The sequence below is a fragment of the Rhinopithecus roxellana genome, chromosome 20 (genome assembly GCF_007565055.1).
Source record: "Rhinopithecus roxellana isolate Shanxi Qingling chromosome 20, ASM756505v1, whole genome shotgun sequence".
NCBI lineage: Eukaryota > Metazoa > Chordata > Mammalia > Primates > Cercopithecidae > Rhinopithecus > Rhinopithecus roxellana.
The window spans coordinates 19,021,352-19,038,903 of NC_044568.1; the positions used below are offsets into that span (position 1 = coordinate 19,021,352).

At 51.3% G+C, this 17,552-nt stretch overlaps 1 protein-coding gene across 7 annotated transcripts in view; it reads right to left on the minus strand.

Moving 5' to 3' along the window:
- Positions 1 to 17,552, minus strand: part of FANCA (FA complementation group A) — a 78,858-nt gene that overhangs the window by 20,084 nt on the left and 41,222 nt on the right. For 3 of the 7 annotated variants that reach the window (XM_010378383.2, XM_010378401.2, XM_030924417.1), the window contains exons 22-30: positions 16,241 to 16,354; positions 14,285 to 14,421; positions 13,213 to 13,283; positions 12,816 to 12,909; positions 12,487 to 12,674; positions 9,695 to 9,791; positions 7,213 to 7,389; positions 4,683 to 4,756; positions 2,072 to 2,200 (exon numbers count right to left, since the gene is read on the minus strand). In XM_010378383.2, coding sequence (XP_010376685.1) covers positions 2,072 to 2,200; positions 4,683 to 4,756; positions 7,213 to 7,389; positions 9,695 to 9,791; positions 12,487 to 12,674; positions 12,816 to 12,909; positions 13,213 to 13,283; positions 14,285 to 14,421; positions 16,241 to 16,354 — 1,081 coding nt within the window. Of the gene's footprint in view, positions 1 to 2,071; positions 2,201 to 4,682; positions 4,757 to 7,212; positions 7,390 to 9,694; positions 9,792 to 12,486; positions 12,675 to 12,815; positions 12,910 to 13,212; positions 13,284 to 14,284; positions 14,422 to 16,240; positions 16,355 to 17,552 lie in introns of those variants that run through there. The other 4 variants (XR_004055341.1, XR_004055342.1, XR_004055343.1 and 1 more) reach the window with 4 other exon arrangements.

A 17,552-nucleotide genomic window follows, 5' to 3' on the forward strand; every position in this document is an offset into this window, starting at 1 on the left:
CAGCCCCCACACCTGTGAGCGTCAGTCAGCCATAAGAAGGAGGGGTGTGCTGGTACAGCCTCCACACCTTCTGTGAGCATCAGTCAGCCATAAGGAGGAGGGGTATGCTGGTACAGCCCCCACACCTGTGAGCGTCAGTCAGCCATAAGAAGGAGGGGTGTGCTGGTACAGCCTCCACACCTTCTGTGAGCATCAGTCAGCCATAAGAAGGAGGGGTGTGCTGGTACAGCCCCCACACCTGTGAGCATCAGTCAGCCATAAGGAGGAGGGGTGTGCTGGTACAGCCCCCACACCTGTGAGCGTCAGTCAGCCATAAGAAGGAGGGGTGTGCTGGTACAGCCTCCACACCTTCTGTGAGCATCAGTCAGCCATAAGGAGGGGTGTGCTGGTACAGCCTCCACACCTTCTGTGAGCGTCAGTCAGCCATAAGAAGGAGGGGTGTGCTGGTACAGCCTCCACACCTTCTGTGAGCGTCAGTCAGCCATAAGAAGGAGGGGTGTGCTGGTACAGCCCCCACACCTGTGAGCATCAGTCAGCCATAAGGAGGGGTGTGCTGGTACAGCCCCCACACCTGTGAGCGTCAGTCAGCCATAAGAAGGAAGGGTGTGCTGATATGTGCTACAACACAGATGAGCCTCAGAAACATTCTGCTCAGCCAAGGAAGACAGACACAAAGGGCCACATACTATGTGATTCTGTTTATATTAAATATGCAAAAAAGGCAAATCCATGAACAGAAAATGGATTCATGGTTGCCACAGGCAGGGGACATGGAGGGAAAGTGCATACACACTTGCCATCTGTACTGAATGCTGAAGCTGTAACACAATAGTTTGCAGCTGCAGGCAACGGCCGCTGGGAACAAAGCCTGGACAGCCCCAGGTACACTCCGTCCATCCTTCTGGCCCACATGCAACACCTCAGGAACTGCTCTGTCCTGAGAATCCCTCTCAGATGGAGAGAGGCCCGGTATCTGCTAGGCCATTTGTGCTGTGCTTCACACTTGCTCACCGTGAATACCAGGTGACAGAACAGAAAAACAACGTTGTTGCCATTTTTTTTTTTTTTTTTTTTTTTTGAGACGGAGTCTCGCTCTGTCGCCCGGGCTGGAGTGCAGTGGCCGGATCTCAGCTCACTGCAAGCTCCGCCTCCCGGGTTTACGCCATTCTCCTGCCTCAGCCTCCCGAGTAGCTGGGACTACAGACACCCGCCACCTCGCCCGGCTAGTTTTTTGTATTTTTAGTAGAGACGGGGTTTCACCGTGTTAGCCAGGATGGTCTCGATCTCCTGACCTCGTGATCCGCCCGTCTTGGCCTCCCAAAGTGCTGGTATTACAGGCTTGAGCCACCGCGCCCGGCCTTTTTTTTTTTTTTGAGACGGGTCTTGCTGTTGTCCAGTCAGCTCACTGCAACCTCTGCCTCCTGGGTTCAAGCAATCCTGCTGCCTCAGCCTCCCAAGTAGCTGTGCCTACAGGCGCACACCACCACACCACACCCAGCTAATTTTTGTATTTTTAGTAGAGATGGGGTTTTACCATGTTGGGCAGGCTAGGTCTCGAACTCCTAACCTCAGGGGATCCACCCACCTCAGCCTCCCAAAATGCTGGAATTACAGGTGTGAGCCACCACACCTGGCCCAAAGTTGTTGCTCTTAACAAGTCTATACACATAAAGAAACAACCGATTAAGGAAGTTTGCCTTTATTTTGTACTGATTTAGATTTGCTATGTGATATGCTCGAGTGTACTTTGCATAACACAACTGGAGTGAGAGAAAAATGTATTCTTAGAGCTGCCATGATTCCAAGTAAGGCCTCATTGGTGTGTGATGGTTAATACTGAGTGTCGGCTGGACTGGTTTGAAGGATGCAAAATATTGATCCTGGGTGTGTGTCTGTGAGGGTGTTACCAAAGGAGATTCAACATTTGGGTCTGGGCTGGGAAAGGCAGACCCACCCTTAATCTGGGTGGGCACCATCTAATCGGTGGCCAGCAAGGCCAGAAACTCCCCTTTGTATATATCCTATTAGTTCTGTTCCTCTAGGGAACCCTAATACAGTGTGTGTTGCTAACCTTTGGTGGAAATCCATCAGAGCGTTGACAAGAATGGTACACGCAGCCTCCAGGTCTCCGTCACAGCCTCCTGAAGCAGAGGACTCAGGGAGAAAGTGCTCATAGATCGCCCACTGGTGGAAGTCCTGCCTGCAACAGCAAACACTGACATCAATTCTGAGAAATACTTCGTGACCAGCAGTTCCCCATAACCAGGGAGTAGGCCCACAGTAAGGCACACACAGCACTAGTAGTGAGAGCTGGGTTGAGACTGGCGGCACGGGACCTCGGAGTAGGAATGAGACCTTACTGTCTGCAGGGTGGGGTGCCTGGGGCTGTGGGAAAGGCCTGGTCTCAGGAGTGGCCTTTGTGAACCGCCCCCCTTCCACTGATCAAAGGCCACTCAGGATGACATCCCACTGGGTAACTGCTGGCCACACAGCGGATGAGCTTGGTGAACAGAATAGGCAAGCACAAAAATGTAGGCTGTAAAGTCACCTGAAGGCACCTGAGCTACTCACAGGCCCACCAGCAGGGGATGGTGAAGCAACCTGCGTCCAGACTGTGGGCTCTGTGCATGTGGACGGGAAAGGGCTCCAGGACACACTCACTCAAAACCGTGGTGGCTACATCTATAATCCCAGCACTGTGAGAGGAGGCCAAGGTGGGAGAATCGCTGGCACCCAGCAGTTTGACATCAGCATGAGAAACATAGGGAGACCCCATTCCTACCAAAAATAAAAAATTAGCTGGGCATAGTGGTGCCCGCCTGTGGTCCCAGCTACTCAGGACGCTGCGGCAGGCGGATCGCTTGAGCTCTGGAGAGGGAGGCTGCAGTGAGCCATGACTGCAACACTGTACTCCAGCCTGGCCAACAGGGTGAGACCCTGTCTCAAACAAACAAATCTGCAGTGCACAGAACCATCAATACTGCAATCCATTTACACAGAAAGAGCCACAACCAGGAAAATGCAACCATGCAAATGTGAGTGCTAAGGGGTGTGTGCTCTACCCACACTGTCTGGAACTGGCACAGAATGTATCTAAGTATCACTTAAGTAATTGAGAAAAGAAAGAAAATCCCAGGAACACATCTCAACACAACTTCCACTTAGCAGTGACTTGAGTGGTAAGGAGAGGTCCTCACGACCCCACGTACCAGACCAATGCCTCCCTCTGACCTCCTTCTTAGATTCCACCCCAGAGAGGAGCCAGGAGGAGAAACGGGAGTGTGTGAAGGAAGCACCTGCAGAGCAGGCTTGGCACAAGCCTGAACCATCGGCACCCATTTTGCCGCAGGCAGCAGCGAGTTGTTCTTTTTGTGGCCCCCGTTTTCCTTTTCCTGTTACTTCTATTGGTTTCATCCAGAATCTGATGCCAGGATCCAGGCGCAGGAGACAGTGCTGCACGTGCCTGGAGGGCCCCTGATGGCCAGAAGGACGAGGACCACAGGGTGGCTGATGCCAACCCTCTCCTGAGTCTGGGTGTGGCAGGCACCCCGAGGCTCATGTACCCAGCAGGATGCCCCATGTCTGCAGTGACCACATTCCCCTCTCCCTGACCTCCACACCCTCAAACCCAAGGGCCTCTGGGCTCCCTACTCCTATGCCCAGAACAGCACAACTGACCTCTCAAATGGTCTCAGTCTCAGCCCTGGGACCTACGGGGGTCAGTGCTTCATTTACCCACTTCCTGGTGCCCCCATGTCAAGGCCAGCACCTCTCCTCAAAGTCTGCGCCACCCGCTCCACACCAGCCTCTGCTCCTGCCTGGTCACTTCCTCTCACATGGCCCTGCTGTCTGGTATCTCCAGAGCTCATTCCCACCTTTAATCTACTTCTGTGTCTACCTGCGTGTTGCCAGGGCCTGGACACAGGTGTACAGCTCCTGGAGAGCAGCCACAGCCCAGCCAGGGCAGGGTGAAGTTTAAGTCGGTGCCCTCGATGTGCCACATCTGCCCTCATCAATACACAGGTGCCATATGAGCAGCCTTGTCTCTTTCCCTCTATACTCCCTGCTTCTAGAACACTCTAGAAGTGTCGACCACACGGTAGGAGCTCAGTAAATGTTTCTTAAATAAAGGAATAACAATTGAAATTGGGCAACCCTCCCGGGTCCCCCCACCACGTGGAAACTTTTCAATTTCGCTTTAATACATCTTGACACCAAAACAAAACAAAACAAAACAAAAAAAAAACAATTAAAATTGTGCTCAAAGATTAACAGTTAAACAAAACATTAAATTGAGGATAAAATGTCAAAACATAGGCTTTAAGACAATGTAGAAAACTGTGTAACACTTTAAAGGGAAGCTCCTTTTTCTTTTGGAATAGGATCTCACTCTGCTGCCCAGGCTAAAGTGCAGTGGTGTGATCTCAGCTCGCCGCACCCTCTGCCTTCCAGGATCAAGCAGTGTTCCTGCTCCGCCTCCCAGGTGGCTGGGATGACTGGCATATGCCATACACCTGGCTAATTCCTTTTCTATTTTTTGTAGAGATGGAGTTTCCCCGTGTTGCCCAGGCTGACCTCAAACTCCTGGATTCAAGAGATCCTCCTGCCTCAGCCTCCCAAAGTGCTGGGATTATAGGTGTGAGCCATCACGCCCGGCCAGGGTAGCTCTTTTCAACACATACCGTTCAGTATCTGAAAGAGCATCAGCTTCAGGTTGAATTTCCAGCTCCAGGTGTAACCAGTCTTGGTAAGTTAACTGAGAGAAAGGGAGCAATTCAATACAATGAGGACAGAACACACAATCCACCCACAGGTTTATAAAACAGTTTGTCATTTCATCTCATACGCAGCCCTCCGTGTCCCTGTGTTATAATGAAATTGCAGCTGAGAGTTCCACAGGAAACTTTAGTTTTGTCAGGAATTGTTTCTTACAAGATTTCCCTAGCACAAAGATGTTAGCACTGTAATCCTTTATTTCCAAGTATAAAAGGGCTATTTTAGTCTGGGCAACATAGTAAGACCCCATCTCATTTAAAAATTGCCTCGGTACGGTGGCTCATGCCTGTAATCCCACACTTTGGGAGACTGAGGCCAGCAGATTGCTTGAGCCTAGGCAACATGGCAAGACCCTGTCTCTACAAAAGATTTAAAAATCAGCCAGGCATGGTGGCACGTATGTGTGGTCCCAGCCTCTTGGGAAGCTGAGGCGGGAGGATCGCTTGAGCCCAGGAGGTCAAGGCTGCAGTAAGCAACAGAGTGAGAACTATCTATAAAAAGGAGAAAAAAAAGAAAAAAAAAGAGAAAAGAAAACAACAACATTCTACAGCTATTCACAGTAGCATACATTCATTTATTTTTGGAAACAGGGTCTGCTGCCCAGGCTGGAGTGTGTGCAGTGATACAATCGTAGCTCATGGCAGGCTCTGCCTCCTGGACTCCAGCATCCTCCCCCTCAGCCTCTCAGATGGTTGGGACTGCAGGTGCACATCACCATGACCAGGTAAGTTTTTAAAAAAACATTTTTAGTAGGCCAAGCGTGGTGGTTCATACCTGTAATCTCAGCACTTTGGGAGGCTGAGGAGGCGGATCATGAGGTCAGGAGATCGAGACCATCCTGGCTAACACGGTGAAATCCCGTCTCTACTAAAAATACACACACACACACACACACATACAGGGCCAGGGGCCGTGGCTCACGCCTGTAATCCCAGCACTTTGGGAGGCCGAGACGGGCGGATCACGAGGTCAGGAGATTGAGACCATCCTGGCTAACATGGTGAAAACCGGTCTCCACTAAAAATACAAAAAATTAGCTGGGCGTGGTGGCGGCGCCTGTAGACCCAGCTACTCAGGAGGCTGAGGCAGGAGAATGGTGTGAACCCGGGAGGTGGAGCTTGCAGTGAGCTGAGATCGCGCCACTGCACTCCAGCCTGGGCGACAGAGTGAGACTCCGTCTCCAAAAAAAAATAAAATAAAATTTTAGTAGAGACAAGGTCTCACTATGTTGACCAGGTTGGTTTTGAACTGAGCTCAGGTGATCCTTCCGCCTCGGCTTACCAAAGTGCTGGGATCGTAGGCATGAGCCATGGCGTCCGACTCGTGTTAACATGTTTCCTGTTTGTAAATCTTAAAACAGTTCCATGAATCAACAGGGACTAATTTCACTATGTTGATTTGTGGACTAATCTCCAAACCTCACATTGCAGGAAAAGCAGCAACACTCCTACCGCACACTCCTATCTGGGTAAAGGCCGAAGCTGCCGAGCTCCGCACAGGGACACCCGCAGATGCGGCACAGCCAAGGGAGCAATGCAGGAAGTTTCCCTCCGAGCTGCTGGTGGGCACAGAGCTATTCACTGCCTCCTTCTTCCTTTTCTTTTTCTACTGCGCCTGGTCATCATTCCTCACATCAAAACACAGCATCATACTTACTTTTGTGTAGCTAACATAGTTAACAATAAAAAAAAAAGCAGAAAAAAGTAGTACAATAACCTTGAGGTGTTTGTACTACTAACCTAGAGACGCCACTCAGCGTCTCTAGGCTCACTCCTGCACGCCTGGCGGGCGCCTGTAGTCCCAACTACTGGAGAGGCTGAGGTACGAGAATCGCTTGAACCTGCAGAGGCTGCAGTGAGCCAAGACTGCACCACTGAACACAGCCAGACGTTGTCTCAAAGAACATATCACTAAAAATAAAAGAAGTTTGTGTTGGGAGAAACTCAGAAAGTATAGCAGGGTTTCTCTGTATTTATTAATTTATTTTTTGGAGTCAGGGTCTCGCTGTGTCATCCAGGCGGGAGTAGAATGGCATGATCTTGGCTCACTGCAACCTCCACCTCCCAGGCTCAAGCGATTCTCCTGCCTCAGCCTCCCAAGCAGCTAGAACTACAGGTGCACCCCACTGCGCCCAGCTAATTTTTGCCTTTTTTGTAGAGATAGGGTTTCACCATGTTGCCTGGGCTGGTCTCAAACTCCTGAGTTCAGGTGATCCACCCGCCTTGGCCTCCCACAGTGCTGGGATCACAGGTGTGAGCACTGTGCCCAGTCTCTGTATAATTTCTTAACAGCTGCACATGAGGCCACAATGATGTCAGTCAAGATTCTAATCAAACCACCTAGGTGCTGCTGTTCTTGCCTCTGAGGAGACAGTCTGCACACACAAACCCTAGACTCAGGATGTGGCATAACGCAGGGGAAGGAACGGTGACCTACATGAACATCTTCCTCTTTCAACAGCTCTCGGAAGGTTCTGTGTGTCCAGAGAGAGAGGGCAGCTCTCTGCCAGTCTGCGGAAGGAAGGTACAAGGGTCTCCAGGAAAGCCTGGCTGCATCCTCTTGAGAAAGAGGCTGTCGGGCCTCTGAGAACAATCTGAACACAAGGAACTGAAACTGAAACAGACAGTATTATGCAAGTTTCACTGGAAGCGGTTGAGCCAATGCTCAGGTGGAAACAGACCATCAACAGCCACGCCACACACACAATCCCACGTTCAGGTGACCTCAGTCCAGCCCCCGGGAGGGTGCAACACACAACCCCACGCTCAGGAGACCTCAGTCCAGCCCCTGGGAGGGTGCAACACACAACCCCACGTTCAGGGGACCTCAGTCCAGCCCCTGGGAGGGTGCAACACACAACCCCACGTTCAGGGGACCTCAGTCCAGCCCTTGGAAGCGTGCAGAGCCCCTCAGTGGTCATGGCTGTGCACAGCGCTCCAGGGAAGAGCCTATGTGTAGACCTTCCTGCCATCTGACTGTTTCCTTGAGCTAAATGTCTGGAAGCAGAATTGCAGGAACAAAACTGCCTCCCAGGGGTAGGGCTGGTTTGGTCCTGGGTCGTGAAACCTGCCCATCTCTAGGCCTTTGCCAGGAATGGCGTTGCCACCAAAAGCGCACACCACTGGACAAGCGAGACACACTATCAGTGCTGCATGACCGTGTCCATCTCTGCCCCTGAGGAGACGAGAGCCTCCCATGTTTACAACTGGACTGCTCCAAGGACTGCCGTCCCTGCCCAGCATGCTGGGTAGGGACCATGTTGCCCTCTCCTAAGCTCCAACGCCATGTTTTATTTAAAAACTTGGCACCAGAGGCAAAGTTCCTCAGAGGAAATAACTGGAAATACGTGCATCCTGGATCCTAGGGGCTGCTCCCAGATTCTAACATAATTTATCTGGAAAGGGGCCAGGAATCTGTAGTTTCAAAAGCTTCTCAGGTGATTCCGATGTGAAGCCTGCAGTTGAAAACCACTATTTATTTATTTATTTATTTATTTATTTGAGGCGGACTCTCGCTTTGTCGCCCAGGCTGGAGGGCAGTGGTGCAATCTCGGCTCACTGGCAAGCTCCACCTCCCTGGTTCAAGCGATTCTCCTGCCTGAGCCTCCCAAGTAACTGGGATTACAGGTGTGAGCCATCACGCCCGGCTAATTTTTGTATTTTTAGTAGAGACGGGGTTTCACCATGTCAGTCTGGCTGATCTCAATCTCCCGACCTGATGATCCACCCACGTTGGCCTCCCAAAGTGTTGGGATTACAGGTGTGAGCCACTGAGCCCAGCCTAAAAACCACTATTTTATACTTGAGGCATTCATTAAAATACTATAAAAGGGGCCGGGCGCGGTGGCTCAAGCCTGTAATCCCAGCACTTTGGGAGGCCGAGACGGGCGGATCACAAGGTCAGGAGATCGAGACCATCCTGGCTAACACGGTGAAACCCCGTCTCTACTAAAAATACAAAAACTAGCCGGGCGAGGTGGCGGGCGCCTGTAGTCCCAGCTACTCGGGAGGCTGAGGCAGGAGAATGGCGTAAACCCGGGAGGCGGAGCTTGCAGTGAGCTGAGATCCGGCCACTGCACTCCAGTCCGGGTGACAGAGCGAGACTCTGCCACAAAAAAAAAAAAAAAAAAAAAAAAAAAAATACTATAAAAGGACAACACTGGTTTCAGTGCCATTTCACCTTTGCTTTTGACATTCAGGGTTTCCAATGCTCATCTTTAAATTCCTTTGTCTGGGCCGGGCACGATGGCTCATGCCTGTAATCCTAGTACTTTGGGAGGCCAAGGCAGGCAGATCACTTGAGGTCAGGAGTTCGAAACCAGTCTGGCCAACATGGTGAAACTCTGTCACTACTAAAAAATATACAAAACAATTAGCCGAGCGTGGTGGCACGTGCCTGTGATTCCACCCACTTGGGAAGCTGAGGCAGGAGAATTGCTTGAACTTGGGAGGTGGAGGCACAGTGAGCCGAGATCGCACCACTGCACTCCAGCCTGGGCTACAGAGCAACACTCCATCTTTAAAAAAAAAAAAAAAAAATTCCTTTTTCTGAACAATGTAAGGAACATTTACCAGACGAGACGAATGAGAATTCTTCTTTCCAGAGAAAGATACGTTTTGTGAATACTGATCTTTTAATTCATCTTTCCTATAAATACCAACATCTATTTCCTTACAACTACAGACATGTAGCTGTCTTCATACAACTTCACTTTACACTCAGAGAACAGAAGAAAAGGCAGCGCTCAGCAGTCAGGCTGCCCAAGCAGACAGTAGAGGTGGCCATGACAGCCAGCCTGACTCAGGAGCTGCCCCTGAGATGGGCATGAGGCGGCAGCAGACCTCGGCCTTCCGGTCTGAAAGCTGCGTAAACCTGAAACGTACAGCAGAATGGAAAAATAGGAAATGACTGAACCTACCTTTTTAATAAGGCCTGGAGATAAGTAGCTGCGCAAAATATCTCGTGACTGGGAAGAAAACTTGCAGAGAGAGTAAGAAATTGCCGCTGTACAAAATCTGAAAACAGAAATTATAACATATAAATGTTATCCATACGAAATAAGGGATGAAGGAAAAAGTTACTTTCAACTTCACAAAACTGAGTTTAGTGCATTCTAAACTGGATGACCTGAGCACTGTTCCTTGGTTTTTTGGTTTGTTTGAGACTGAGTCTCGCTCTATTGCGCAGGCTGGAGTGCAGTGGCACCACCTGGGCTCACTGCAATCTCTGCCTCTGGGTTCAAGTGATTTTCCTGCCTCAGCCTCTCAGGTAGATGGGATTACAGGCATCTCCCACCATGCCCAGCTAATTTTTTTGTTGTTGCTGTTATTGTTTTTTGTTTTTTTGAGACGGAGTCTCGCTTTGTTGCCAGGCCAGAGTGGAGTGGCGTGGCGTGATTTCGGCTCACTGCAAGCTCTGCCTCCCAGGTTCAAGCAATTCTCCTGCCTCAGCCTCCTGAGTAGCTGGGACTACAGGCGCATGCCACCATGCCCAGCTAATTTTTTGTATTTTTAGTAGAGATGGGGTTTCACTGTGTTAGCCAAGATGGTCTCGATCTCCTGACTTCGCGATCCGCCCACCTTGGCTTCCCAAAGTGCTGGGATTACAGACATGAGTCACCGCACCCAGTCAATTTTTAAATTTTTTTAGTAGAGACGGGGTTTCACCATGTTGGCCAGGCTGGTCTCGAACTCCTGACCTCAAGTGATCTGCCCACTTCAGCCTCTCAAAGTGCTGGGATTATAGCGTTAGCCACCATGCCTGGCCCAGTCCTTGGTTTATTTTTTCTTTGATACAGGGCCTTACTCTGATGCCCAGGCTGGAGTGCAGTGGCACAATCACAGCTCAGGGGATCACTTAAACCCAGAAGTTCAGGACCAGCTTGGGCAACACAGTGAGACTCCATCTCTCACTAGCTGGGTGTGCGGATGTGCGCCTGTGATCTCAGCTACTGGGAGGCTGAGGCGGGAGGATCACGTCAGCCTGGGGGACACAGCAAGAAATGTCTCATTTACTCAACATACGTACCTACAGTAATACCCATGTGAAAAATTCTCACTTGTAACCAAGAACGTCAGAGTGAGATTCCATGAGGCAATGGAGATGCCAAAGCACTGTCATGGTGTTCTTAGGGGTCTAATGTTTCTGTTTTTCAGATGCATATTTGAGCCGGGCGCGATGCTCACGCCTGTAATCCTAACACTTTGGAAGTCCAAGGTGGGCAGATCACCCGAGGTCAGGAGTTCAAGACCAGCCTGGCCAACATGGCAAAATCCCATGTCTACTAAAAATACATAAACTAGCTGGGCTGTGGTGGTGCACACCTGTAGTCTCAGCTACTCAAGAAACTGAGGCACAAGAACTGCTTGAACCTGGGAGGCGGAGGTTGCAGTGAGCCAAGATCATGCTACTGCATTCCAGCCTAGACGACAGAGTGAGACTCTGTCTCAAAAAAAAAAAAAAAAACCTAAAAACACCAAATATACATTTCATTCTCCCTTTCTTATGCAAAAAGTAGCATCTGAGACAGAGTTCAGTATTTTGCTTTCTTCACTTGGATATATATCCTGAGGCATCTCTGTGTTCCTAAAAGGGGATGGCCCTGTCTCCCCCAAGTCACCTAGACGCCTCCCTCCTCACCAGCTCCCAACTTCTCCATCGGCTGTGTGCCTCTCATGCCAATACCCAGCACTCAGTGTTTGGGGCCTGGGGTGAGTGGGGACTATTTGGTGGGGCCAAGCACCTGGGAGGGGCTCTGAACCCCCGGAGTACCCACTGCCTGCTCCCCATGGCCCATGTCTGAGTGTGGGATCCACACAGCTGCCATCGGACTCCCTCTCCTTGCTCCACGTACATTTCTTGAGCCTCTTCTAAGTTCTCTGTTGTTCAGACCCCGTCATAATGCCAGCTCTCCCCTTTCCTCACAGGGTCTCTGGCATCGTAACAGGGCTTCTGTCCCGACCTCGGCTACCTCTGCCCAAGAGACCCAGGAGCTGCAAGCCAAGCCCCAGAGAGCAATGACCACTGGAGTCTCCCAGCCTTTCGTCCTGGCCTCTGCCCCTGCGTGGCAGCTGCAGGGATTCCGTCCTGGCCTCTGCCCCTGCGTGGCAGCTGCAGGGATTCCGTCCTGGCCTCTGCCCCTGCGTGGCAGCTGCAGGGATTCTGTCCTGGCCTCTGCCCCTGCGTGGCAGCTGCAGGGATTCCGTCCTGGCCTCTGCCTCTGCGTGGCAGCTGCAGGGATTCCGTCCTGGCCTCTGCCTCTGCGTGGCAGCTGCAGGGAGCCCTTGAGGCCCTGAGCAGACCATTCTCGAGCCTGAAGTGTACATGTACACACTGGGAAGCTGCTCACCACGGGGTGCCGAAGAACCTGACCAGAGGAAGCTGGTCCAACCAAGGGCCAGACAACCCCAAGACAAAACAAAGCAGCTCTCACCAGGACAACAAAGAATGCTTAACAATGCAGACAGTTACAATCTACTATTAATTTCAGCAGTTTAGTATAGTATGATCTCATTTTTATGAAGAAACAAATGCATACATATAATAAACATATGACAGATAAAATTCTGGAAGGATATATACCAAAATGCTAAAAAGTGGTTATCTTTGGGTGGTATGTCTGCATGTCTGTCTCTTCTAATTTTATCAAACGAGCATGCATCACTTTTCTAGAGAGAGGAGAGAAGACACAACTGTGGAAGAACAGCTCACTTCAGGCAGAAGAGCAAGGAATCCCTCGTCCTACAGGTCAGGAGGCTGTCAAAGAGTGCAGGGACAGGAAGGCCAGCATCAGGGGCAGGAGGACCCACATCCACCTCCGGGAGCGCAGACCTGGACTCACCCAGGTGCACGGCCAGGGCAGCCAATCCCAGCACATGTGGGGCACTCAGACTTGGGCCCTGCAACGAGAACGAGGGTGGCAGAGCAGACCGTCCCTCTTCCCAGCTGGAATTTTCCAAGGCACCGAAGACAAGCCGGGAAGCAGCAGCCTGGCCCTCAGAGTGGGCCCCCAACGGTGGCCCCGTGAAGCAGAGCCTCACCTGGTGATGGAGCAGCTGGCAGAGCCGGGTGAGCACTGCAGGGAGCGCGCGTCCACACATGGTCCTCATGAAGAGGGTAGCCCAGAGGCCCTGCCTGCAGGGACAGCCCCAAAACCATCAGTACTGGCCATTCAATCCTGCACATACCTACAACAGCTAACCCAGGCACCAGCGGCCCAAGAAACAGCCAAGTTGTTCCCCAAAATAACGGTCTTTCTGGAAGACAACCCATCTTCTGCAGTGCTTCCCGACTTCTGCTGCGACCTATTTGATGAAACTCAGCCTCGCTGCATGCTCCGGCGGAGACAAGCTCATGCGTCCCTGGCCTGCAGCCTTGGCCAGCAGGAGGCGGCACCCAGAGGAGCCCCACCACCCAGGAAGCCGCCTGTGCCTTCACCTCTCCGGGGGAGCGACACTGGAGGCTGCCATCAGGTTCTGACAGAAAGACGTCAGCAGGAGGTCCACAGCCTGTGGAGACACGGTTCTTGTGAGCGCAGCGTCCCGGGGACAGGAGCAGCAGGAAGGAAGCCGGCCAGTTCTCCCGCCACAGACATCGCAATTCCGCTTTGCAAACAGAACTCCAAAACAGGCTTATGTTTGGAGGGCACATGACGATGCAAACTGGTATCCAGGCCCCCATTCCCCAATCCTGGGAACAACAGCCCTCATGTAATTGCCAGTCACAAAATCTACAGCAGTGGGCGGGATTGGCAAACCTTGTGTGTAAGGCACCAGAAAAATATTTTAGGTTCTGGGGCCACAAACAGCCTCTGTTGCATGTTCTAAAGAGGCAGTCGAGCCCAAGCTGGTCAACAGGATGAAACCCAGTCTTTACTAAAAATACAAAAATCAGCTGGGCGTAGTGGTGTGCACCTGTAATCCCAGCTACCCAGGAAGCTGAGGCAGGAGAACTGCTTGAGCCCAGGAGGTGGAGGTTGCAGTGAGCCGAGATCACGCCACTGCACTCCAGCCTGGGCAACAGAGCAAGACTCAGTCTCAAAAAAAAAAAAAAAAAAAAAAAAAAAGAGGCCAAGTGCAGTGGCTCACGCCTATAATCCCAACACTTTGAGAGGCCGAGGCAGACAGATCACTTGACCTTAGGACTTCTACACCAGTCAAGGCAACACAGAAAAACCCCATCTATACAAAAAATGCAAAAATTAGCCAGGTGTGGTGATGCACGCCTGTAGTCCCAGCTAAGCCATGATTGTACCACTGCACTCCAGCCTGGGCAACAAAGCAAGACCCTGTCTCCAAAATTAAATAAATAAAATGTAAAAGGAGCTCTTCATACACAAACAGACTAGGGTGGCTGACCCTGGTTGACTGCTGCCTGGCCCTGGAACACCTGATACCACACTAACTGAGCAAGTCGAACAGAAAATGAGAGAAGGCTCCTTGAGTCTAATGCTTCTGCCTAATGGAAAATGGTGAAGACCCCCTGCTTTGTTCTGAGCCCCCACACCTACCATGTGTTCCCGTGGCTCCAGTCTCGGCGCATGGATGCTGAGCTGAATCTTTGATATCTCAGCGCTGCTGTCATCCTCACTGTGGCCCAGGGCGGCCCTCAGTCTTTCAGAAATCACTGCCACCTGTGCTGACAGAACTGCAAATGGAGAAACTAGTTAGGGATGATGGGAACCCTGAAAGGAGGGAGGCAGCTATGGCCTAGAGAGCTCCGCCTCCCACGGCCGAGAGAGCTCCGCCTCCCACGGCCCAGAGAGCTCCACCTCCCATCAAGTGCTATTCCATGGACGCTGCTGGCTGCACACATCCCCCAGTCGCCCTGCAGGTGGCTTGCAGCCCTTGTGATGGAGCATGTGTCATGGCAAACGGGCGCAGAAGCCATCCACTACCTTTCTCTGATCAGCTGAGAGGGGGACATGTTCATTCACCAACATGAACCTCCACTTCTATGCTCCCCATCTGAAATCCCATGCCAGCCCTCCAGACACCACATCTGTCTAAGCACGTGCCGGAGGCTCCATGTTGGCCCAGGGTAATGGGCCACACACAGCCCAACTCCATCATTTGAAGGTGAAAACCGCTTTGCTTTTAGAAACAGGACTCATCTGACATTTATCAACCTCTTGCTTAAGCCCTGAAACTTTTCCTCAATGTCCCCCACACTCTGCACAAGCACATCACTGAAAGGCTGCACTCAGGAATTGGTGCACTTGGTCTGAGTAAAGACTATCGAGGCACTGCAGCCCCAGCCAGTGCTAACAGTTTTGTGAACATTGCCTCTACGCTGAGCCTGCAGTGAGCCGAGATCGTGCCACTGCACTCCAGCGTGGGCGACAGAGCGAGACTCCGTCTCAAAAAAAAAAAAAAGCAATGCTGGGCGCAGTGGCTCACGCCTGTAATCCCAGCACTTCGGGAGGCCGAGTGGATCACCTGAGGTCAGGAGTTTGAGACCAGCCTGGCCAACATAGTAAAACCTGTCTCTACTAAAAAATACAAAAAATTAGCCAGGCATGGGGGCAGGCACCTGTAATCCCAGCTACTTGGGAGGCTGAGGCAGGAGAATTGCTTGAATCCGGGAGGTGGAGGTTGCAGTGAGCCAAGATTGCGCCATTGCACTCTAGCCTGGGCAACAAGCACGAGACTCTGTCTCAAAAAAAAAAAAAAAAAACTGCCTCCATGAGCCTCTCTCAGTTCAAATAATCAATTCATAATAAAAATCTATGCAAGTTACTCAATTAAAAATATGACTTGCGGCCCGGGCGCAGTGGCTCATGCCTGTAATCCCAGCATTTTGGGAGGCTGAGGCGGGCGGATCACGAGGTCAGGAGATCGAGATCATCCTGGCTAACACGGTGAAACCCCATCTACTAAAAATACAAGAAAATTAGCCGGTCGTTGTGGCGGGTGCCTGTAGTCCCAGCTACTCGGGAGGCTGATGCAGGAGAATGGCAAGAACCAGGGAGGCAGAGCTTGCAGTGAGCCGAGATGGCTCCACTGGACTCCAGCCTCGGCGACAGAGTGAGACTCTGTCTCAAAAAAAAAGAAAAAATAAACTGCATGTTCTCAATCCATGACGAACATTTCACAGAAAACTGTCACATGGAAGCAGGATCACAGGGCAGAGAGCCCGTGTGTCTATGTGACATCTACCCTGGCAGTCAGGACTGAGGGAAAACACATACCCTAGTCACTGCAGTTTCTTCTCCATCATCATCCGGCCTACTCAGATGCAACTAGCAGAATGTTCATCTTCTGCCAAGGGTCTGTGATGGCCTGAGTAGGACTAGCCTTCCACCTTGTCTCAAAAAAGGTTCCACACCCACCAGCCCGGGGTCAGTCTTCACCACCAAATACTGGACTACTACCCTGACATCACTATGGGGAAAATGGCCCAGCCACAGAGCCCCAACCACGGGCTGTGCACACGAGGCACAGCGTAAGCCCCCATCCATCCTCACCGTCATGCTGGCTGGGGTCTGTCATGGAGGCTCTCAGCTCTCCCAGTGCAGCCGTGAGCTGTTCCAGGGGCTCCTCAGCAGAGCTGGGTTCTGCCCTCACTCCCAGGGCTGCATCTGTGAGAAGGAGGAGACCAGATGTAAAGACACTCAACAGGACTCTTCACTGCAAAAACAGCAACTTCACACAGTCAAATACAGAGCTGTGCACTTCCAAGCTGCTGTGTGTGGCAGACAGAGTGACTGGGAGTCTCTGAGGAGGTAAATGCGGTGTTCTTCCTGATGCTGGATGCCACCACATCGGAAATTACATTTATAAACAAGTTTAATAACAAATTACATTTATAAACAAGTTTAAGAAAAAAAGTGGTTCTGTGTGCACCATTAATACCACTCCACCACTGTGAGAAGCATACACATCGAGGAAAACAAGGAGGGTCGGGGTCTGGCGAGGGTGGGGACAGGATCACGGATAGGTGACCATTTAGTCCCCTGGTTCCTCAATCCCTTTATTTTTTTTGAGATAGACTCTTCCTCTGTCGCCAGGCTGAAGTGCAGTGCACGATCTCGGCTCACTGCAACCTCTGCCTCCCGGGTTCAAGCCATCCTCCTGCCTCAGCCTCCCGAGTAGCTGGGTAATATTACAGGCACGTGCCACCACGTCCAGCTAATTTTTGGATTTTTAGTAGAGGCGGGATTTCACCATGTTGGCCAAGACGGTCTCCATCTCCTGACCTCATGATCTGCCTCAAAGTGCTGAGATTACGGGCATGAGCCACTGCGCCTGGCCACCACTTTCAATATAAAAAGGAAGATACACTGCATATGTTTTTGAAGTAAAGAACCTTCACATTCCGGGGTTGTTGGAGAAGACACAAGCATGAAAATGCACAGTCACACCCAAAATGAAACCAGAAATCATAGGCTCTAGGAGTCTGTGCATAAGCCCTATCAGACAAATGATTAGAAACCATTCTGGAAGCCACCAAAAGCTAAGAACAAGTGGACCCCAGGGGAAGGAGGACCCAGGGGGAAGGAGAACACCTCTCAAGAGAAGCAAACGCCTCACAGCGCGCGGTACGCTGCCCTGTGGCCCCTACAGCATCCCCCAGCATGACTGAGAGCTGTTTCAATGCTGGTAAAAACAAAACACAGGGGTGGGTCGGACGGGCACGGTGGCTCACGCCTGTAATCCCAGCACTCTGGGAGGCCGAGACAGGCGGATCACGAGGTCAGGGGATCAAGACCATCCTGGCTAACACTGGTGAAATCCCGTCTCTACTAAAAATACAAAAAATTAGCCGGGCGAGGTGGC